This window comes from Platalea leucorodia (genome assembly GCF_965183815.1).
Source record: "Platalea leucorodia genome assembly, chromosome: 18".
NCBI classification, from domain to species: domain Eukaryota; kingdom Metazoa; phylum Chordata; class Aves; order Pelecaniformes; family Threskiornithidae; genus Platalea; species Platalea leucorodia.
This window is the reverse complement of record NC_138840.1, coordinates 8389837-8411131: the sequence shown is the minus strand read 5'-3', so window position 1 is coordinate 8411131 and position 21295 is coordinate 8389837. Positions and strand designations below refer to the sequence as shown.

General features: G+C 54.3%; 1 protein-coding gene across 12 annotated transcripts in view; it reads right to left on the bottom strand.

Annotated features, from left to right (window-relative positions):
• Nucleotides 1-218: 218 nt before the first annotated feature.
• Nucleotides 219-21295, bottom strand: part of MACF1 (microtubule actin crosslinking factor 1) — a 141102-nt gene continuing 120025 nt past the window's right edge. For 9 of the 12 annotated variants that reach the window (XM_082329574.1, XM_082329572.1, XM_082329580.1 and 6 more), the window contains 27 exons: nucleotides 21084-21206; nucleotides 20877-20978; nucleotides 20328-20429; nucleotides 20048-20221; nucleotides 19788-19943; nucleotides 19424-19621; nucleotides 18946-19074; nucleotides 18449-18622; nucleotides 17495-17650; nucleotides 17150-17356; nucleotides 16898-17017; nucleotides 16498-16667; nucleotides 16168-16327; nucleotides 15271-15465; nucleotides 14436-14564; nucleotides 14212-14355; nucleotides 13886-14074; nucleotides 13425-13542; nucleotides 12723-12886; nucleotides 11378-11540; nucleotides 11075-11229; nucleotides 10745-10819; nucleotides 7628-7745; nucleotides 4852-5063; nucleotides 4148-4258; nucleotides 2116-2239; nucleotides 220-1762 (listed from right to left, as the gene is read on the bottom strand). In XM_082329574.1, the coding sequence (XP_082185700.1) occupies nucleotides 1506-1762; nucleotides 2116-2239; nucleotides 4148-4258; nucleotides 4852-5063; nucleotides 7628-7745; nucleotides 10745-10819; nucleotides 11075-11229; nucleotides 11378-11540; nucleotides 12723-12886; nucleotides 13425-13542; nucleotides 13886-14074; nucleotides 14212-14355; nucleotides 14436-14564; nucleotides 15271-15465; nucleotides 16168-16327; nucleotides 16498-16667; nucleotides 16898-17017; nucleotides 17150-17356; nucleotides 17495-17650; nucleotides 18449-18622; nucleotides 18946-19074; nucleotides 19424-19621; nucleotides 19788-19943; nucleotides 20048-20221; nucleotides 20328-20429; nucleotides 20877-20978; nucleotides 21084-21206 (4125 nt within the window). In that variant the 3' untranslated portion in view covers nucleotides 220-1505. Of the gene's footprint in view, nucleotides 1763-2115; nucleotides 2240-4147; nucleotides 4259-4851; nucleotides 5064-7627; nucleotides 7746-8978; nucleotides 9983-10744; nucleotides 10820-11074; nucleotides 11230-11377; nucleotides 11541-12722; nucleotides 12887-13424; nucleotides 13543-13885; nucleotides 14075-14211; nucleotides 14356-14435; nucleotides 14565-15270; nucleotides 15466-16167; nucleotides 16328-16497; nucleotides 16668-16897; nucleotides 17018-17149; nucleotides 17357-17494; nucleotides 17651-18448; nucleotides 18623-18945; nucleotides 19075-19423; nucleotides 19622-19787; nucleotides 19944-20047; nucleotides 20222-20327; nucleotides 20430-20876; nucleotides 20979-21083; nucleotides 21207-21295 lie in introns of those variants that run through there. The other 3 variants (XM_082329571.1, XM_082329579.1, XM_082329570.1) reach the window with 3 other exon arrangements.

Here is a 21295-nt window from a genome sequence, read left to right as displayed (position 1 = left end):
CCACCGAGCACCCTCGCCAGCACCCACCCACCCACCTGGGCCTTCTAATTTGGGGGCTGGTGGTTCCCCGCTCCGTCCTGCAAGGAATCCAGCGGGCAGACACCCCGAGGCTGGCCCAGCCGTCGCCTCCCCGCGCGGGATAACCAGCTCCAGCTCTCGCGCTTAAAAAGCTAACGCTGTGGAATAAAGTAGGAGGCAAGATTGTTTATTACCGCAAGCAATTTTAATACAAAAATGTGTCTGGTTTTTAAACAATTCATTGGTAGAGCTTCAGTTTTGCCTCAATTTAAACCAATTGAGAGAATCACACAGCAACACGGTCAGAGCCGGCGAGGAACACTATTTAATAAATACAGGGGCTCTGGCGAGCCCTCTCCCCCAGCCCGTCTCCTGGTCACTTGGTCAGTTTGATTTTATTACAAAGAAAAAGTAGCGTACAAAAGCGAGACAGGACTTGTAGCAAGTGTGCTGGTGAGACTCATTTCAAGGACAAGCAACTGTGCGTGTAAGTCCAGATTTCTTCTAGGAGCAGAGGTCACATCAATCTCAGCCTGGTTGGAAGTGGAATGACCAGTTAAATAATAAATAGGAAAAAAAGAGATGCAGATAAATAGCGATTCTGTAAGGAACACCTTGGGTCGGTCTCTTAGGCCTTCAATCCAGAAGAATCCTCTAATTTGTAGGACCCGCCACCGCTACGGGATGCATCCGAGTGACCCAGACCCGCGATCTCACCAGCGTGCTCTCCTCCGGCCGCGTGAGCCCCCTCCCCAACCCCGCACCCTCTCTTTTGTTCTTTAAAAACGAAGTGGTCGGGACAGGATTTTCAAGACAGCAATTGTCATGACCTTCGCTGTAGTGTGTGCAAATTTTATTAAGTCAAACTCCGCTTTCTTCAGGTAAAACCACGTAGCTTTAAAAAAATGGAAACATAAGCCCCAAGTCCCCTCACCTCATGTTTCTCTGGTTGAGGTATCTGTGATTTACAAAAAGAGAGTTCCTTGAACACTGTAGGATTCAGGTCTTTGTTTTTAAATATAATTTACCTTGCTGAGACAGCAAGTTAAGTTTATAAAGATGCATTTAGGAAACAATCCTAAAAGATAAAGCAGGTTCGCACCCTGCACCGCGCAGAAATCCTATTTATATTTTAGTTTTTCTTTACACTTTCACATCTTGACCTTTTTTTGCTTCCTTTTTTTTCTTTTTCTTTTTTTTTTTTTTTTCCTCCTTTCTCTCCCACATTTCAGCAGGCCCCTCTCTAAACAGGGGTCACCGAGAGGCAATTTTTATCTACATAAATATTCACATGAAAATAGTAACTTACAAAAAAGGAAAAAAAAAACCAACCCCAAATAAGGCAGCTTCATAACACAACTTTCTTTTACACTTTTAACAATATAGTTTCTCCCATTTAGAATAAATATACATCCAATGTACGTAGCAGGGTTAAAAATTGGACACAGGTTGGGTTTTCTTTCTCTCAGGAGGGCGTGGGTACAGTATTATCTTTTAGGGCCTGGAGTTTTTGGGGTGGCAGTGGTTGTTTTCTTGGACATGGTGGGGATTTTGGAGGGCTTGGCCACCCCCCGGCGCGAGCCGCCCTGCCCGCCGGCCACGCTGCTCTCCGAAGTGTCCGAGCACGCCGACTGCGTTTCCAGCAGGTCAAAATCGGAGGCGTCGCTGCCCCGCCGGCTGCTGGCCCGGCTGCCCGTGCGGCTCCCGGCGCGGCTGGTGGGACGGCTGGCTGTTTTTTTGGGATCTGCAAGGGGAGCCGAGAGCGCCGTGAGCAGGCGGAGGAGGAGGAGGAGGCTTCCTCCCCACCCCCGGACCGACCGGCACCCGAACCCCCAGCACCGCCGCGGCTGCGTTCAACCACCCGCCCAGCACCCCTGAAAGAGGGGGTTCAGCACCAGGACCAATTCATTCCCGAGCTTTTAACGAAGCAGCAGCAAGCCCTGGCACTGCGAAACCGCTGCAGCATCCCCTCTCCCGGGCATCGGCCTCCCCAGCTCGCGGCGGGCTCCCTACATATTGAATATTTTCCCTGCCGGTTTAAGTAACCAAGTAGGAAGAGCAGCAGCAGGAGTTTTTCGGTCTTTGCACCTAACGTACCTGCCCGACTGGTTTTGGCACCTGTAGAGACTGGTGAGGAGCTGTTACTGGTGTCCCCAGCCAGGGAGGTTCGGCTGGAGTGGAAGGTGGGTCGCTTCAGCTTGCTGCCCGCGGAGGGGGTCACCTTGGGAGGAAGCACAGGCAGAGCATCTTTTAGGGGGCACCTGGGCCATAACGGGCCAAGATCAAGTCCGAGATCAGCACCTCGGCAAAAGGGTTTTGACACCCATCTTAATGGTCAAGGAGAACACAAGCTGTCGTTTCAGCAGTGGTTAATAAAAAAGAAAAAAGCCTGGATCCTGAAAATTTGGAGGGTGACGGCAGTTTGTGCGCTGCAGGCTGATGCACAGCTATTTGTTGGGAAAAAAAATAAAAGCAAAGCTGCCATCCATCGGAGGACGACAGCACCTTCTGGGCTCAAAAGCTCCACAGAGAGAAAGTGAAACCTTGCAAAAAGAGGTATTTTAGCATCTAAGCAGCTCAGGACCATTGTGGGAGGTCAAATATAATGCAGCGTCTTGAGAAACGCATCCCGTTGTAGGGAGGCATCAGCGCAGCGTGAGTCTGCGAGGTGGAGGGACGTCGCCGGTGCCGGTGCCCCGGCCGGGTCCGTGCACCCACCAGCCAAGGGCAGCCAAATCCGAGCAGCTGGGCACCAGCAATGATCTGGGACACAAAACACAGCGAACCGGCTTCGGCCGCATCCCGAAATGGTGCTTTCCCTGACCTTTAAGACGTTGCAAACGCAGACGGAGGGTGGAAAAGCAGCACAACAGGCAGCTCCGCTCCCGCCGCTGCGGAAGAAAGCGAAGGGGAAGGTGCCGGGCCCGGCAGGGTGCCGGCAGGGCGAGGGCACCTGGATCCAGCTGGAAAGGGCAGCTCCAGTTTCGTACACCAGCCAAAGCGCCGGGTTCGGGGCAGCGCGGCGGAAAGCGACGGCCCGGGGCGTCCCCTGTCCCCTGCGCCGCGGGGACGGCACCCAGCTGTGCATTAACACCGGAGGGCATTTCCCCGTGAGCTTTAAAGCAACAGCTGGAGAGGTTTCCCTCCACCCCCTGCGATTTTGTGGTTTTTAGGAAACTTGGAAGTCCTGCAATGTCATGAAACTGGAGCTGCAGCGGGGGAGAGGGCGGTGGGAGAGGGGCAGCCGAGCAGCGTGCTCCCCTTCGGGCGCCGGGGGAATTAAAATCCATTAACACGTGATTGCGAAGGTACCATTTTCATCATCAGAGACTTCGATTCTTGTCCTTGATCCTATTTTATAAACAAGTTAACAGCAGCAAGCAGGCAATTTAGGGCAACTGGGGAAGTGCTCCTGACCCGATGATGATTTAAAAAGAATTCCTTTTCTGCGTGAAAGCACCGCCGAGCAAGACGCGGCTATCTTGCCAGCGCGCACCACCGCTCAGTGAATCACCGAGATCCACCAGCTATTTCTCATCACCGATTCACAAGGTCAGGAAAGTCCACGAGGAGGCTGAAACTTTAGGGAGATCAAAGTCTCAGCCTGAACTCCTCCTCCTGGGAGCATCCAGGCGGTGACAGTGCCGGCCACACCATACGTGCTGCAACACGGTGATAAATACAAGCGCTTCATAAAAATGAAGGCGATGTGGTTACTGTGCATGCGCTGTAGCTGATTTTCAAGTCTCAACTCGGCTGCTGGATTTCAATTTTTGAAAGCCGAACACGGCTGCTTTTCAATGCTTAAAAGCTATTAAAGCTTGGAAAGTGTCTTTTTTTTCTTTTCTTTTTTTTTTTTTTAAAGCACAAGAGGATAAACATCGCGCTCTCAATTTGAAAGCGGGGAGATCTGAACGGCAAGCAGTTGTGCTCGATTCTAAAGTCGATGTTTTATTTAATCCGAGTTAGAAACCCATGAAAAACGCTAACAGTCGGAGCGTTAGCGGTGCTAACAAGCGCTGCTCTACCACAAGGAAAGCGTTAAAACAGGCAAGGGAGCAGGACTTCTCCGTGCCAGCGGCACTCCGGCCTGTCGGCAGGTCCTCGGGGCTGCGAGACCATACTCTACCTCGGCGCTCGAGAGCTGGAAGTCGGAATAATCGAATCCCCTCAGGGGGGTGCCCGCTTTACTGTTTATCAACCAGGGTTTGTCATAACATCGAGAGAAGTGATGTGGAGTCTGTGAAATGGAAAATCCAAGGAGGGGGGGGGAGAGGTGGAAGTGAGTGAAGAAAAAAAAAATAAAAAGAAACGGGAATGTATCTGGAATGGGGAGAAACGGCACTAAAATGAAACGAGAACCAAACAGGAAATATATAAATTAAAATCGAGGGGAAAAACCCAAACAGATGATGAAATAAAACATGCATGGGCAGACGATGTGGTGGGAAAGGAGAGACGACGGGCGATGGCTTCCTCCCGTGCGCCGGCCGGGCACCGCGGCTGCGGCACAGCCCTGCCTCGGGGACCGGGAGCCTTCAGCTGCACGGCGAGAGCCGGGGACCCTTCCGCAGAGCCGTGAGCGCCCAGCTTGGGCTGAAAACCTGTCCTGCACCATCCCACCCCATCCATCCCGCGCGGACAGCGGGGTTCTTCCTGCAGACACCATAACAGCCTCCAGAGACCACAGTAACCACCAAGCCCCTGATCCCCAACCTTCCTCCTCCTCCTCCTCCATACACCTCCTGCAGCTCCTCCTCTCACCAGGAGGGGTTTGGAGGCCAGCAGGTTCTAAAGGAGAGGAAAGAGGAAGGCTCCACGCGCGAAACCCACCTTGGCTCCGCTGGCCGGAGTTGCGGGAGAGGATGGCATGGAGGCGCAGCTGTGGTTGCTCTGGCTGGCACTGGAACTGGATCGTGTCGGGGAGGCTGCCCGCGAGGATGGTTTTGATCTTCGGCCTCGCGATCGGAACGGTGTCATTCCTTGGGAGGCTCCCTCCGGCAAGATGAATTTCTCTCGGAGCTCAAGGTTGGTCCGTCCTCGTGCTGGAAGGGGACAAAGGAGAGGAGAGCTGAGGTTCACGTGAACCCCGTGTCGCTACCGGGGCGCAGGAGGCTCAGGGTTGGAGCGCGTGTCCTTGCAATGTCCCATCTCCGAGGGCGAGTGGACGGATGCGAGATCGTCCCGGCTCTCTTGCTCTGCCCTAACCACCTCCTGCCACGGATCAGCTCTTTGAGAAACTGGCTGATTAAAAGCTGCCTGAGGCCCATGAATTCGAACTGGATGGCCTTTCATTCTCTAGTGTCTTGGGGAAAGCAAGCCCGAGGGCCTTTAAACACCCCGCGTTACAACAATGTCATCTTTAACATAGCTTAAAAATAGGAAGAGCAGCTTTGAAGGGTTGTGATTCTGCTCTCTCACAGCTCTGGGCAGCTCCTCACCGATTTTTGGGGAGAGGAGAGAGAGAGAAGTGACCACCACTCATTAAAAGCCAACTTTAAAATTTTCATCCAAACGCCCCGAAGAGCTGGAGGGTCTCCCTTTGACGAGCAAGGGGCAACCAAGCAGGGAGAAGGTCTTCAGCTCCCGGACCAGCTGATGCGCGCCAACACGGTTCGTACTCACGGCAGCCAAACAGAGAGCAAAGGCAGGCACCGAGCCCTACGGGACACGGCAGCGACTTTGGAGCTGATGCATTACGGACCAGAAAGCCAAGGAAGCAATTCCAGAAGGGAAGCGCCATGCTGAGATAAGCAAGGGATGGAAATAACCTCCATGTCAGCGCTGTAAAACAGCTGCTGCGAAGCACGAACGGGGGAGGCTGGAGGAGCAGGAAAACCCTGAAGGTTCCCCGAAGCAAGCGGCACACGCGGTAAATCATGCTGCTTTCAGCAACAGCCATTAGACAGCAGGAGCAAAGAACGGTTAGGCAGCAGCTTGAAGAAGACATATCTGAAGCAATTAACATCTCGGAGACCCTGGTGAGACAGGGACATATGGAGTACAGACCTAAGCTCTCCAAAATACGCAGTGGGCTGCGTATTAAACGCTCCTTTCCTTCTGGAGCAATGGGGCAGAAAGGCGGGGTTCTGGGCCCCTCTGATGGGTGCCCGCTCTCCTCTTTGCCAGAGCAGAGCTGCTCATCCCACCGTCCCCCCGCCAACGGCACTGGGGGTTGCTCCGGCGAGGGCTCCCCGCTGCGGGAAGCAGAGATCGGCATTTCTGATGGGAGAACACGTCAGATTCCTGCTTTTTTGCACCTTGATGCACTTCATTCCTGGCCATCCTTGCCCATCCTTCCCTGGTCGTGGCTCTTGGCCAGCCGCAGCAGAGCATCACTTCCATCCCAAAAGCTCTCACCACGATAAAACCTCAAGACTGAAGGTTTTGGAAAGGAGGCGATCCTGGTTCTCTGTGCCCACGGTATACGACCCTGGTCTGCGTTATCCCAACCGTCCCTTCCAAATGCATCCCACCAAACCAGCTCCAGCAAACACTGCTCAGCCCTAAAAACCCAAGATCTCGGTTCTTCTTCCCTTCTCATGTGCTGCTGTGTTTTCCTTACGCTCAGTTTGTCCAAGAGCTTCTTGCACTTGAATTTTCCTGCCTTAATGCTGAACTGAAACGCCTTTTCTGTTTCACTGCTGGGCTGGTCAATCCCTGGGACGCACTTGTGCAAGGTGATGCTTATCGACACACGTACAGCAGGACGCGGTGCTCAAAATCCCCCCCAGAAATCCAACCCAGCCCTCAACAGCCCCGGGGACAACGATGTCTAAATGCAACCCTTTTGCAACTCAAATTTGGCACGTGGCAATCCAGAAAAAAGAAGGGCCACGTTTCCACCCTTCTGGGCAGAGCTGGGGGAAGAGAGGTAATTTTAAGGCACTAGAAGACGACCCAGCACCGTCAGCGGCTCTTGCTGCAAACAGGTATTTAAGTTGCATGGTCCTGCACAGCTCAGGATGTCCAAATTAATTCCTTACGCCGCTGCTCTAAAGACAACAAATGAACTGAGAAAACTTGCATTAGAAGTGCATCAGAGAGAAATCAAGTCGTTCAAGGTCACAGGAGAAATGTCTCCTCATTCACTAGGACAGGGCTGGACCCTCAGTGCCCTGTGGCCACAGCCCAGTGCGGCCGTACCAGGGGTTCAGGGATGCTGGGCCGGAGCACCTTCTCCCCAGAGCGTCTCAGACCAGGATTTTACCATCTCCTGGCTTTGAACCTTTTCAGTTCACCTTTACGACGCTTACTCCATCATCCGCAGAGCCCACGTACGCACCGACCGCTTCAAAGGGACGCCGAGACCCCCAGCACGGCAGCGCAGCTCCGCTCGCTGGGGTCTTAAAAACAAGAAACACAACCCTTCCCTCTTCTCCTCCCAAGCCACTTGGCTAACCGCTGCGAGATTTGCTGCAGTATTGCCAAATCTCGTGATTTTAAGTTCTACGGTTTGCTTCGGATCTGTTTTCTCCAGGTCCCGCGTTATTCGGATAACCCAGACCCGCTCCTCTGGCACCTCTGGCCATTCACCGTCACAGCAGACAAGTTCTCAAACTCCCCTTACTGGGCGAGAAGATCCCAGTTGTATAAAACCCAGCCTTACCTCTGCAAGGATCATTCTTCACTAAAAATTCATCCAGGGCCATCCACCCTCCGCCGACACGGACCATGACCGTGCTCCGCAGGATACGGACCAGCCGCAGCTGCTGGGAATCGCCGAACTGCGGAGCCAAGAAACAATTCAGAGAAGGGGGGCACAAGGAGGGATGCTCGGCTCCCTCCCGCAGCAGGCTGCACCAAACGCTTCTGTTGACCTATTCCATGCTTTTTAAGGTTTCTCCAGATAGGTTCTTCTGGAATAAGTGCAGGCTAGTACCAATTTACAGGAGTTTTTCTGCTCAATAGTTTTAAAGTGATGAAACTATCCAAATCCTTTACTTTTAAAGCTGGAAAGAGAGAATTTTTTGAGAGCAGCAAATACGAATTTGGAATTTGGTCTTTGGATGGGTTTTCTCAGCCAGAATTGTAGTTTTTCCTGTTATTATGAAGGAAATAGGGGCTGGCAACGCATTGCCCCTCCTGGTGCAGCCCACGTGGAGAAGAGCCGGCTGCTTCAGATCACTGAGTGCCGGTGAATCAGCGAGGCAAGCCGTGCTGCATCACCGCTGAGCGAGAAACCTCTCATCATCAAGTCTGAAGTCCAGGGATTTCACCGAGCCTCAGACTTGACCCCACCAGCCAGAAAGCCCCCGCCGCAGAGATCGCCCAGCGAGGATGTTTCGGTGAGTGCAGAGTGATGGGAATCCAGGCAGGAATCCCGCAGCAATGTTGATTAGTGATTGCAATGTTCATTAGTGATTTTAAACACCTGCAATTTCCAACAAGTGCACCCTGAATCAGAAGCATGTGTCTGTTTTTCAAAGCTCCCTAAATCGCCCGGACAGCCAAGCCCAGGCTCCTGCTTGCCCTCTGCGTGGGGCAGGCGGCGGCAGAGCCGGGGCGGGACACCGGGAGCCTTGCTCGGATGCAGCAGCTCCGCATCCAGGGCTACAGAGCACCTGCTGTGATGAGAAGATAGGGGAACCAGCCTTGGAAAGCAAGACCATCTTCAGAATGATTAAAAAAAAGGGGGAAAAAAAAAAAAAAGGCAGCAACATTTTCCCTGAGTGGATAAGAACGGACAAATCAAGAGATTAAACGAAAACAGAGAGTGCAAAGCCACACTGAGATGGGGCGCGGCAGGCAGAGGGGCAGGAGGTAACAGCATCTCCGAGCCTGCTTCCCGCGGGGACCTGGGACCCTGGACCGCGCGCTGGTGGGTCTCCCCGCTCGGGGTCCTACCAAAACGCGCTTGCCCCCGCGCCGCGGTGACCGAGCTGCCGCAGCCGCGCTCGGCAGGGCCGCGGTGTCTGCGGGCAGGGAGGAGGGCAGGGGAGCTGCCTTCCCTCTCCCCGGGCTCCACGTAAGGTGTCCTTCAAGAGCCTGTTCTGCACCAGGGAAAACCAGGGACATGTTAATTCTCATTTCCACTGCTGCATTTACATTAGTTTTCAGTTGCTGTTGAAAACGTCTCTATAACCACTGTCTAAATTAAAGCCAGAGCTCTCTTGGATCCGTTCGCTCCCAACAGCCAGGTTTGTTTCTTGTTGGGCATGTTTTTGGTGGGGCACCATCATTTCACGTGAAAAATACGCTTTTCTGTTCGAGCGGGGGCAGCGGGCACACCGTAACGAGATGTGATGCTCCGGTCCCGTTAAAAAAAGAGCTCTGCCCCCAAAACCAGCCAGCACTCACGCACGCTGCACCGCTCATCTCGGGTCACGACAGTAACGGGGATACATGCAGGTTTTGCGAGCCTTGCTCCAGTTAGGAGTTACTCAGTGGGTGTAGCGGGGATGAGGGTTTAGTTATCGTTACCTACGGGATTAAAGGGGTGGACTCGGCATTCTCATTCCACAGCGATTGCGATCCAAACCCACCAGAGCCTGGTACAGCCCTCGCGCAGGTAGTTGTACCCCCGCCATCTCAGCCGGGCTGGCCGTTCCCCGAGGGAGGGCAGCCCCGGGCATCGGCCCATCAGCATCCCAGCGCTCCCCGCCGCAGGGCGCCGTGACTGGTTACCATCAACATCCCCGACATATCCGAGAAAGGAGCCACGGAGAGAAAAACCTCTCCATTTTTGCCAAATCCTGCTTTTTCCATTGAATTTTTCCCTTTTTCCTGCCCAAAGCAGTCTTTTTTTCGGGCGGCCCTCCCAGCTCAGGCACTCCTCTGTACCAGGCTCTGCTGAGCAGCGCTCACAGATCACATCCTCCCACAGCAACAAAGGACAGAGCAGCGTCACGGACACACAAAGCTACGTTTGTTAAAAAACCAAAAAGAATAAACCAAAAAGAAAAAAAAAAAGAGGTGAGAGACAGGATCGCAAGGCAAACTGTACCTGATTGCCGAGGAAGAACTACGGAGGGAGAGGAGTTGTGGAGGGAGAGGGGATGGGGGGGGAAGGAAAGTCGAGAGGAAGAGGAGGGGAAAGAAAAACAAGAAAAACATTTATGGGATTAACGGTGCAATAATAACGAAAACTGTTAACTGCAGGTAGTTAGAAATCTGTGGGGTTTATGCTATTTGGGTGTAAGGTAGAAGTTTGGGGAGCCTGGGGCCGGTGCGGCCGGGGGTGGCGAGCGCTGCGGCTCGGCTCCTCCCGGCCCGAGCATCAGCCCTGAAAACAGCGGGCAGGAAAGCGGGCAGCTCTGCTGCCAGCTCGTTTCACCAGTTCACCTCGGTGAACGATTTGAAACATAAACAGCCAACCCGTTACAAAGAGATTCTTTAAGGAAATTATTCTCCTTCTTCGGGAGCGAGCTAAGAAAAACACAGGCGTAAGGTACACTCATCCATGAGGAAAACTTCAAGGGCGGCTGCCGGCGGAGTGAATGCAGCGTTTCACGGGGCCGGCGGGTTGGCCGCCCCAGAACAGGGCCACTTTTATGCTCTCCCGATTCGGGGAACGCCCTGGGGCTGAGGACGGTGCTGGGCAAACACGGCTCGGCCGCCGGGAGCCGGCGTGCCGGAGGACGAGGTCTCCGTCTCGCCCCAGGGAGCCCAGGGGGGTCCCCCCGCGCCAGGCCGGGCACCCCGTCAGTGATCCCCCCTCGCCCCGGGTGGGAAGGGGCAGCGGGATTTGTGCCGCCGGGGCAGCGTTCGGCCCCCTCTGCCTTACCCGGTATTTGTTCTCGCCGATCTGCTCCACTTGAAATCTCTTGGCACACTTGCACTGGGCCACTTGCCTGGTGACCTGCCACCACCAACAAGAGAGGTAAGGGACCAGGATTTTGGGAGTCTCCCCCAATACAAGGCACTGCTTGGATAACACACAGCCTTAAGCAGCCTTTCCTTCAAAAACATGGTCGGTGCTGGTGGTAACAGCCAATTATTTTGGCTCAGCACCACCACAATCCTTTTTTTTTTCCTCCTTTTTGTCTTCCCCACTGCCAACCTGCAGCCTGAACCACCCCACACCCTCGAGCACCCATCTCTGTTGGTGCTTCACCTCATCTTCGATCTTGTCGGCATCAGTGGTGGGGCGGTAGGCATCCTTGTTGGGATGGAGAGCAGCCACAAACTCATAGTAATCGATGTAGCCGTCGCCATCACGGTCAAAGATGTCGGCCACCGCAGTCATCTCCAGCTTCGTGGTGGGGAATTCTGGAAGGAGGGAGAAATGAGCAGGGACCTCACTCATCAGAGCCGGGGATGCCGGAGCACGGTCTGCATCTCGGTCCTCGAGGAGGGACAACCTTGTCACACCAAGGTGGCTGTTTTCTGAGCTCGTTTTAGGTGGGCAGGGACTTACTAGAGGCCAGGATGCCATCGATGAACTCCTGCCGGGTGATCTTCCCATCTTGGTCTTTGTCGATGCGCCGGAAGAAGTCCATGACGCGGGATTTCTTGTGGTTCATCCAGCGCATATACTTCTTCCGCCAGACATCGAAGTCGAAGTTTGCAAACTCCTTCAACTGGAAGGAAACCCGTGAGAGTCAGCGGGGGAAATCCCTGAAGGAGCAGCACCCCCGGCTCTACAGCACCCTAAAACCTTCAGGTGAGCCCGTGGCCGAGCTCCCGATGCTAACGCCCACTGCCCGCCCTCCCGGGAAGGTTTATCTGGGTTTATCCAGACGACTCCCGTTAACGAGGGGGCTGCTCAAATCGACTTTCCAGAACAGAAGGACACACAGCGTAGCCGACAGCCACCACGTGGACCGCGCATCACGGAACCATCGACACGGGATGCAGCATCCCCCCCGGTGGTATACGAACACATACGCGGAGATATCAGCTACTTGCACACGGACACACACACACCCCGTCTCTGCTCGGGCGTTTGGGGATGCTTCCTCACCCAGATTTCGCCTAACGACTCGCCGGGCTCTGCCCGGGGGGAATACCCACCGCCGGCACCATTTTGGGCACCTCTCCCCTCTCCCTCTAAGCAGCCAAGAAGGGATTTCTTGCTCGTCTTCCAGGTAAGACAGCGGCTGGGGCACATCTCAGCTCTGCAAACCCCGGCCCTGCGGCTCGGCCACCAGCCTCTGACGAGCCACTCGCCCTCCAATTTAAACCAACACCCTTCTTATCCGCCCCCCAAAGGGCTCCCATGACCCCACCAGCTAAAGCAGCTCAGGTAATGCAACAATTTTTAGCGTGTTTCTTTTTTTTTTTTTGTCCTCTAAACATTCTTGGAGTTAAAAGCAACAAAGAAAAAACATTAATACGGATAAACTGAACTGACCTACAGCAAAAGCAACAAAAAACAAAAACACTCACTTCTGGGCATAGCTGCTTTGTTAAGCATAAATAAAAACAAAAATTACATTAGATGTTTGGAAAAGATAGAGACAGTAATTGTTAAACTAATTGCTAGGAGTAAAGCAGGCCTGGCTGTCGTTACCTCTACAGATACTGACTGCAGGGGCACAAAGCAGTTAATTAGCGTGCAGTTAATTACAGAAGGTAGCTTTCAGCCTTAATATTTTAGGAGTTATTTTCTTCTTTCGGCATTTTCAGAAAGGCAGCAGAAACTGCCTGCAAGAGCCGGGCAATTCAAGAGGCAGCACTAATTTAAAACGCTTCTCGCACCTCTCCGGCGAGCAACCCCCGGCACGGCTCCCCCCCAGCCCCGAGCAGCCGGTGGCCGTTACCTCCTCCAGTCTGTCCAGGGCATCGTTGAGCTTCCGCTGCCGCTCCAGCGCCAGCAGCCAGACCTGCTGCCAGCGGGCCGAGAGCTGGTTAATCCGGGGGTTCTTTGTTTCCGACTGGGAGATAATGGGCATGCTGGGGGGGGCAGCCTGACTCAAGGATTTTCCTGGAAAAAGGGAGAAAAGGAATCGTTTGAGGTGGTGTTGATGGGTTCAGCAAGTCTGAGCGGTTCAGGAAAGGGCAGCAATGAAAAGTATTTCATTTTTCAAATAGAAACCCTCCCCCGGCCTCGCTGGCTGCTCTCTGGAGGGACGCAGCGTCCCCAGGTACGAGGACAGGGCGACGGAGGGCTCTACACCCAACCACCCCGGAGCTCCCTTTGCACTCGGGAACTCACGACAGACTCCGGCTTTGAGAAACAACGTGCAAAAAGACCCCAAAACCTCATCACAAAGCAACTGCAGAGAGCAAGAGAAGAGCGGTGACAGCATGAGCTTCCCCAGGCGCCGCACACCCCGGGACGGGCGTTTTGGCAAATGCCACCTGGATCTTCCCCTCCTGACAAGTTTCAACCGCCTTCCTGGTGGCTGTCAATGCAGGATGCCTTGTTAATTGATAATCAAAGTTAATTAGTTTCCTATGCGTTTCATTTCCTCCCATTGTAGCACGTTTCACCGAAAGCCGTGAATCGAGCGGAGACGTACTGTTGCTGCGGGACTTCTCGATGAAAGGCCCGTGGGGGGGCTCAGTAGCTTTCCTCTTGTACGTCTTCGTGACCCGGTCCACGTCTGGCTGTTTCCGTGTCATCTCCTCCATAAAGGACTGTCAAAATACAGAAGGGACAAGAGAACCTTTGCAGTTTCAAGATGTTTTCAATCTCCTGTTGCCCCAGATCCTCGCTGGGATGTGCCAAGCCCCCAGAGGAGATGGGAGCATTAAGCACTGGCAATGGGGGCTTGTCGTCAAGCTATTGCACAGCGCTGGCTGGGATCTGCAAACGCTGGAGTTCGTCCCCTGGGCTGGCTTTGCTCCCAGGTGACAGCTCCAGTTGGGTCACACGCTGTTTTAGTAGGGACTTCCAAGAGAAGTCGATGCCTCCTCCATGGAAGGGCGGGAACCCCCTGCCCCTCTCCCCAGTGTCCGCCGTGTTCGGCGCTGGGCTCACCTGGTGTTCGGAGATGAGGGCTTTGACCTGATCGATATTTTGCGGCATGGGATCCTGGTCCCGCTGGATCAGGGTTGTCTCAGCCCACTGGATCCAAGCCAGGAGCTCTTCCAGAAGCTCTGCATTTGCCACCAGCTCGGAAAGCGCAGACTCCAGTCTCTGCTGGTGCTGCTTCGCCCACGTGAGAACCTGTTGGAAATGCAGAGGCGACCATTAGCCCAGGGTGGGAAACCAGGGGCAGGAACCAACACCACACGGCCACGCCTGGTGGTGGTGTCCACCGCCGCCTCTCACCACCGGCCTGCAACAAAGCCTCGTGGACTCACCTCCTCGAACCTGGCTCGGATGATGGTGATCCAGTGTTTGATCGTGGTGATGCAGTCGGGATGGCAGGCGGCCAGGATGACCTCCCCCATGCCCACCGCCGCGTTCATGTCCACTCTCTTCTCCTCCACTTTCTTCATGAACTCCTGAAAGGCCCAAATGAATTATTTTGCAATATTCTCCCCCATAAATTTTGCTCGGGTTGTCTTTGAGAGCTCCCCGCTACCTTGTGTGTGTCAATGAGGGACTGCAACGCCTCGGCGTCGTCGGGCAGCGCTCCCCGAAAGCGCAGGGACTGCTCTGCCTCCGAGAGCCACTCCAGCAGCACGTGCACGGCCGTCCTGAACTCCTCTGCCTGTGGCGACAAAAGCACAGGCGTTAGCCCTCCTTCTCCCAAAACGGGCCGCTCGGTTCGCTGCTGAGAGCTGGAGAGACAAAGGGCTGAAAGGGGTTTTAAAAACAAAAGAAAAAAGGAGAAACAAGCCCTGTCTGTGGGCCTGGGTTTGTGCAGCACCAGCAGATGGGTCCCGCAGCGGCTGGGCACCTCCCTCCCCTCAGCATCAGCTGCGCTGAGGAACTAAATGTTTTTAAAAACAGCACAGCTCCCTGTATTCTGATCAATTTGACACCTGGGCAATTTATTCTGTAAACTGCCTACTTGACAAAAAAAACTATTTAAGAGCCTTTGACTTTTTTGGGTTTTTTTTAGCTTCAATCTAGGTCTGTGTCTTGCACCGGACATTAGCAAACGCCAGCCTGGGCAGTCTCTGATCACCGCTCTATTCCTGCCGTGCACGTCGGTGAGATCTTTTCATCCTCCCTTTTCAAATCAGCCTTTATCGGCTCTTCTTTGGGGAAAAGAATAAAGTAAATAACTGACACCAACCCGCCGCTTTGCAGTTCTCACTGGTAACTGCTGCAGGGCTGGGGTGTCCTGCTCGGCCAGGAGATCAGTCACCGGGCAAAACCTCTTCTCCGAGGTTTGTGTTGACCTCCCGGCACAAACCTGCAGCCCAGGCAAAGCTCTCCAGGACCATTTCCACCCGTAGCCTTCTGCTCACCTGCTTCAAGGCCTGTTCCAGACGGGTTTGTTTGGACACGGACAGCTTGCACACCGTGTCCCACCGGTTGCTCAGCTCCTGCAGCTGCACCTTCACCCAGGTCGTGTCATCCCGGCTGTTCTCGATGAGCTCCCGGCCGGAGCGCTTGAGCACCTGGACCGTCCCCGTGCGCTTCCCCAGCTCCTTCTGGAAGACCTGGATGGAGAAAGAGCAGAAGCCGAGTGGAGCCAGTCAGTCCCAGCAAGTTGTTTCACATGGGGAATAAACCAGGGAGCACATCTGACATAGTTTGTAGCATGGGTTTTGCACCCACATCAGGGATCCACCACGACCCGGTGTGACGGGAGGGCAGGCAGGCAGGGAGCCCGACAGCGCAGGCAGCTCCTGGGCGTGTTTCAGTGTAAGTACGTGGGCAGGAGCCCCAACTTTCCACCCTGGCAGAAGCACTCGTGACTTGGAGCAGGCAAGCTCTAGCCCAGGAGCTCCGGCTGCAATGCAACAGCTGCCGTGAACGGCTGCCCAAGCCCCGTCCGGGGATTTCAGCATATGACCTAACCCAAACCCAGGAGCACCAGTCTCCAAGACACGCTGGAGAGAACTGCCAAGACCAAAGTTTATAGAGCACTATAAATTCAGCCACCTTTTCAAAACTAAACCCTCCACAGACCTGACTGATAGCATCTCAGAAGAACAGAGCTCCAGCTCCTGTAACCTACGTAAAAGTTTCTTCCCACTTGTTCGCCCTGGTTTTGCCCTCCTTGTCCACCACAGCAAAGCAAAGCAGCGGGACACGCAGCTCTGCAGCAAGGCACCAGCTCTGGCTCCTCCGTTCTTTGGCTCTTGGGGAAGACAAGGCCTACTCGTGTCCCAGAGGAGAGCTGGAAAAGGTGCTCTCACCTTGTGAGCATCCATCAGGTTCATGACCAGATCCAGGTCACCGTGGACAGGCTGGTCTTCAGCCAGCTGGGGTTCCACCTTGTAGAGCCAGTCCACCAAGGCCTGCAGCGCATCCATGAACTGGCCAGAGAACAAGAGGGCTTCTTCCAGCTTGTGCTGCCTGAAAAACAAACACCCCCGTGAACTTCCACGAACAAACTCACCTCCGTTTGTCATGTCCCCGTGACCTCCTCCAGCCACCCCATGAAATCGCCTCCCCATCTCTGCTCTCCACTTTGACGACTCCTCGGCAAAGTAGTGCTGCTGGTACAACGTTGGGGCTGGATTTACCTTTCCACAGATTTGCCGCACACTGTGTCCCACTTATCCCGGACTTCTCCCAGTAAATTGTCCAGCTTTTGAGTGTCATCTGGAAGCGAGGCTTTTTCTTTGAGGGCTCTGCCTGTCCTGATGGTGGTGTCGTAGACGGGCTGCTTCCCCCCCAGCGTCTTCTGGAACTCCTGGGAACCGGAGAGAAAACAAAACCGTTTCAGAAAGCCTGGCCTTGCCTTTCTGAAGGTACACGGTGCTTGTGAAGATCCCCAACTGAACAACTTTCCATGGCAGCAGTAAGCGTGGACGTGCCCTTCTCCTGTCCTGACGGCAGAGGAGATGCTGCCCTGCTCCCCCTCCCCACAAAGCACCCTTCTGCCCAGCGTCCAGCGCCGGTCTCGCTTTGGCAAAGCTCTACCTTGTGTTTGGAGAGCTGGAGCTTGATTTTGTCGGGATCATTGGAAATCTCCAGCTCTGAGTCCAGGTGATTCTCTGCGTCCTCCAGCCAATCAACCAGTTTCTTCCAAGCTTCGTGGAACTGCAGAGAAACAGGAGCAAGTCTGAAACTTAACCCTGGTGGTGTCCCCAGTCCCTTTCTGGTCTTGGGACCTCCTCTTCCCCAAGGCTGGCCATACTTCAGGGTCTGTCGCACCCTTCCCGTGTTTCTCACCTGCTTGGCTCGCTTCCTAGCATCATCAAGAGCCCGTCCCCGCTCCACCGAGCGCTGGACGACCTTCTCCCAGCGGGACTGGACGCTCACCAGCAGGTTCTTGATCAACACCACATCCTGCTTTTGACTGAGAAACTTCAGCTGGTTGCCGGTTTGATCCAGCTCGATGATGCGATCCCGATGAGCGTTCACCTCGTTGGCGAACACCTGCAAATGGCAAAGATGTCCTCTTATCCGTAAGGGAGCTGGACGTGCCTGCGAGCAGCCCGTGGGCGCAGGGGAGATGAGGTGCCACCCTTGCTCCCTCCATCCCAGGGAGCCGTCGGGTGCTCACGGCGCCGGTACCTTGTGCTCGTCGATCTGGGCCAGCACGGCGTTGAGGATGAGGCTGGCCGGGGGCGCGATGTTCAGGCTCTGCTCGGCCAGCGTCAGCCAGTTGATGAAGTCCTGGAGGGAGTTCTGGAAGTCCGTGGCCAGGGCCAGCGCCTCCTCCAGCTTCGCCTGCCGCAGCGGGGAGGGAGAAAGGGAGGGGGAAAAAAAACACAACACGGAGGGTGAGAGCTCACGATTTGCGGTTTCGCAGACAGAGGCGGCCTTTGTGTCCCTGCCGAAACGTCCCTCTAACAGGAACCTCATTGCCTTGGCCTGGGAACGCGACTTGTTTACCAAGGGGAGGGGGTTTCGGTGAAAGCCACCGCTTTCTTTCAAAACAAGAATCGGCCCTGAAAGGGGAGACCTTCATCGGCACACGAGCAGCTGCGTCACCCTCAGCTTCCTGAGAAAGGGATCGCCGTGGGGAGAGCGGCTCGGTAAATGAGGTGGATGATATTTCGATGGTAACAGCTGCAGCACCGCAAATTTATTCTGGGCTGAGGCCACCGCGTCCCTTGTTTTATCTCATCACCGGCCAAAAGCCTAGGATGGAGTCAGCTCGGAGGAGGATTTGGCCTGCTGTCTCGCAGAGGACCAACAAAGCCTGCCTTTCAGAGCCGCGGGAGATTTCTTCCCACCTCTCCTCTAAATTAACCCAAAACGCAATTTTACCCTCATTTTCTGTGTGATTTAACCAACTCTGATGACCACCTAGAAAAAAAATAAAATAACAGCTTGACGCTCAGACAGCACCACCTGAAAGACAAACTCAACCTGCGCAACCAAGAGAGAGCTTGTCTATAAAGAACAAAACCCAGCCCTCCTCTCCAGCCCTGACCGGCTCCATCCCTCCGGGGAAAGCAGAGCAGCAAAGCAGGGAGCAACCATCAGACCAGCTCACGGGGCAAGGGTGGACGCCAACGCTACCTTTCTCTCCTCCATCTTGGTGCTGACCAGACACCATTTCTGCTCCAGCAGCGCTACGCTCTGCTCCGTCTTTGAGCCAGAGCCGGAGTCGTCGCGGTTCAGCAGCATCAGTCGCCCCTTGGCCAGCAGCTGACTGTAGACGTCCTCCTTGGCTTTCAGCTGGCCGTACAGCTCCTGCAAGGCAGGCAGCACCCGAGCGTTAGGCAAAGGGAGAGCTCGGAGAGGGGCCACGGCTTGCTGCGACTCAGGGTGATGGGAAACAGGTTCAGGGCAGGCAGCAAAGTGACAGCAGTAAGAGCGTCACTTTGAGCAGAGAAAGGTGGTTAAAGCATCGTGATGCTTGTCCCAGGCACCAAGTGCAAAATTATCTGCAAGAGGAGACCAGAGAAGCACTCTTCTTCCCATCAGGTACCGAAGGGAGAAGTTTTGATGCTGATGTTTGACAGACAGGAGCTTGCTGAATTGAAAGCATTAAAAAATCTCTCCTAAGAAATTACCATGTGGGCATTGAGTTGTTCCCGGGCAGTTTCTGGCAGACCTCCTGTGGGTTTTGATGCCGACAATTGGCTCTCCATCCTCGTTAGCCACAGGAGGAAGTCTTCAATCTCACCATGGAAACCCTGGGCCTGTTCGGGAACATATAATCGGCCACGGATCAGATGACATCAGCCCCCATTGATCATATGCCAGGGTTAACGCTGTGTTGGCTTCGAAACCAGATAAAGAGGCAGAGCTGGATGCGCCAGAGCGTTAAGGAGGGTTATACGTGGTAGGTCCTTAGCCACGAGGGTGTGCCTGGTCCTGCCGTGCTTCTGGGCAGGCACAGAACCACTCCAGGACTAAGAGTTAAATGAGAAACTTGCAGAAAATAATCCCAATGTCTCCCCAACTCCTTTCCCCTTGGAAGCAAAGGGGGAAGCGGACCCTCAGCAGCAATCCACTGCACGGGGGGGACCCCCGACGCGTCTCCCCGACCTGCTGGAGCGTGGACTGCAGCTGCTGCTCCCTCTCCTCCGTCTTCTGCAGCACCGACTCCCAGCACGAGTTCAGCTTCTCCAGGCGGTTTCGCAGGCTGCTCGCATCGTCCCCTGCGCTCGACTCCAGCAGCTCGTTGCCCGCTTTGTTCACCGTCTCCACGGTCGCTTGGTGGGCCAGGACGTCGTTCTTCAGCACCTAGGTGAGACGTGGTGGGCAAACGTTGGACACCTCTCTAAACCCCCTCTCTAAATTAACAATTCCTGCATGCTCTCCCGGACTCGAACCAACGCAAACCCTTCACGAGAAACCAACTCCTGCAACGGGAATAGACTAAAAATGGACCTGGAGTGGGAGTACTCACATGGTGCTTTGCGAGTTCAACCTCGATGATTTTGGGGTCTCCATTGATGGGTTTTTGTGCGTCGAGCAGCTCCTCGGTGTGGGTCAGCCAGGCCATCAGCTCCGCCAACGCGTGCTGGAACTGGCCGAGCGCCAGGAGAGCGGCTTCTAACTTATGCTGGGCAAGGACAGGGATGGAAAAGGAAAGTTTAAGTTGGGAAGGAGGGGGAGCATCCCAGCGAGTTTCAGCCCTGCACCCGCGAGAGGCCAGGTCTTCTCTACCTGTCTGTGAGCAATTTTCTCGCCCAAATTCTCCCAGAGATGTTTCAGCTCTGTCAGTGGTTCCTTTATGATGTCTCTGTCTGTCTCATCTGTAGCTTTTTTTAGCATCAGTTCACCTTGGTGATTAAGCTTTTCCATCTCAATCTGCTGCTGGTAAACCTCCATTTTAAACTCCTGCCAAAACAAGCAGGACAAAAACCAGAACAAAATGAATCACTGGAGCGCGAGCTCTGCGATGCAAAGCAAGCCCCGGAGAACCGGTCCCACTCCGCCCGCGTACCTTCATCTCGTTCATTTGCTCCTTAACCGTGTTGAGGTCAGTGCCGACAGGAGACATGTTGCAGAGTTTGATCACGGCGTTATCCAGCCAGTCGAACATGGCCTGAAAGGAGCGCAGACACCGTTAGCAAAGGCAATGGCAAAGCGCGCTCCCCCCGCAGCTGATCAGGGAAACGCGGCTGCCGCTTCCATCGCCCCGCAACCCTGACACTTGTCTTTCGGGGCAGAGATGCCTGCTTGGCCAACACACGCTTTTGCAAGCTCCTTCCTCCCCTCTCCTGCTTCCGACATAAGGACCTGACGGCAGCCAGGCTCATCCTGCTGCTTCGTGCAGAAATGAAGAGAGATTTGGGAAGACAAACGCCGTCAGGTATCTGCTCTTCCTTGGAGCTGGTTGTTGAGCTCAGGCTCCATCACAGGCCGCAAACACTCACCCAGGAGACATTTCCCTGCTTTGCATTAGTGCAAATCCCAGTACAACTGCAGGGAGAGGACCCGCAGTGGTGTTCCCAAGGTCTACCCACCCCACAATAACAGCCCTGCCTCTTACTTGAAGCGTATCTTGGTATTGCACAGCCGACTGCATGGCTTCTTCAAGCTTTTCAAGCCTCTCCTTCCACGTTTTGTTTAGATTTTCCCACGCGTTGTTCATCTGCGGAACACAAGATTGCCCACAAAGTTCGTTAGGCTCTTCGACCAGAGCTCCCGCTGGCTCCTACCTGATGTTATCTGAAGGAGAGCCTGATGGTTTTCCTACCTCATCAATGCTCTTCTTCACTTCTGGCTTCTCAGTTTCGCCACAGGCAAAAATTAAATCAGTTCCAAGGAGTCGGATGAACTCTAGCTCTTCATGCAAGCCATCCGTCTCCTCTTTAATAGTCTGCATATAACAATAGTGACAAAAGAAAAATGTTTATTATTAAATGCTCTTCCAAAATTGCCCCATGAACAGGAGGGCTAAAGCACAGA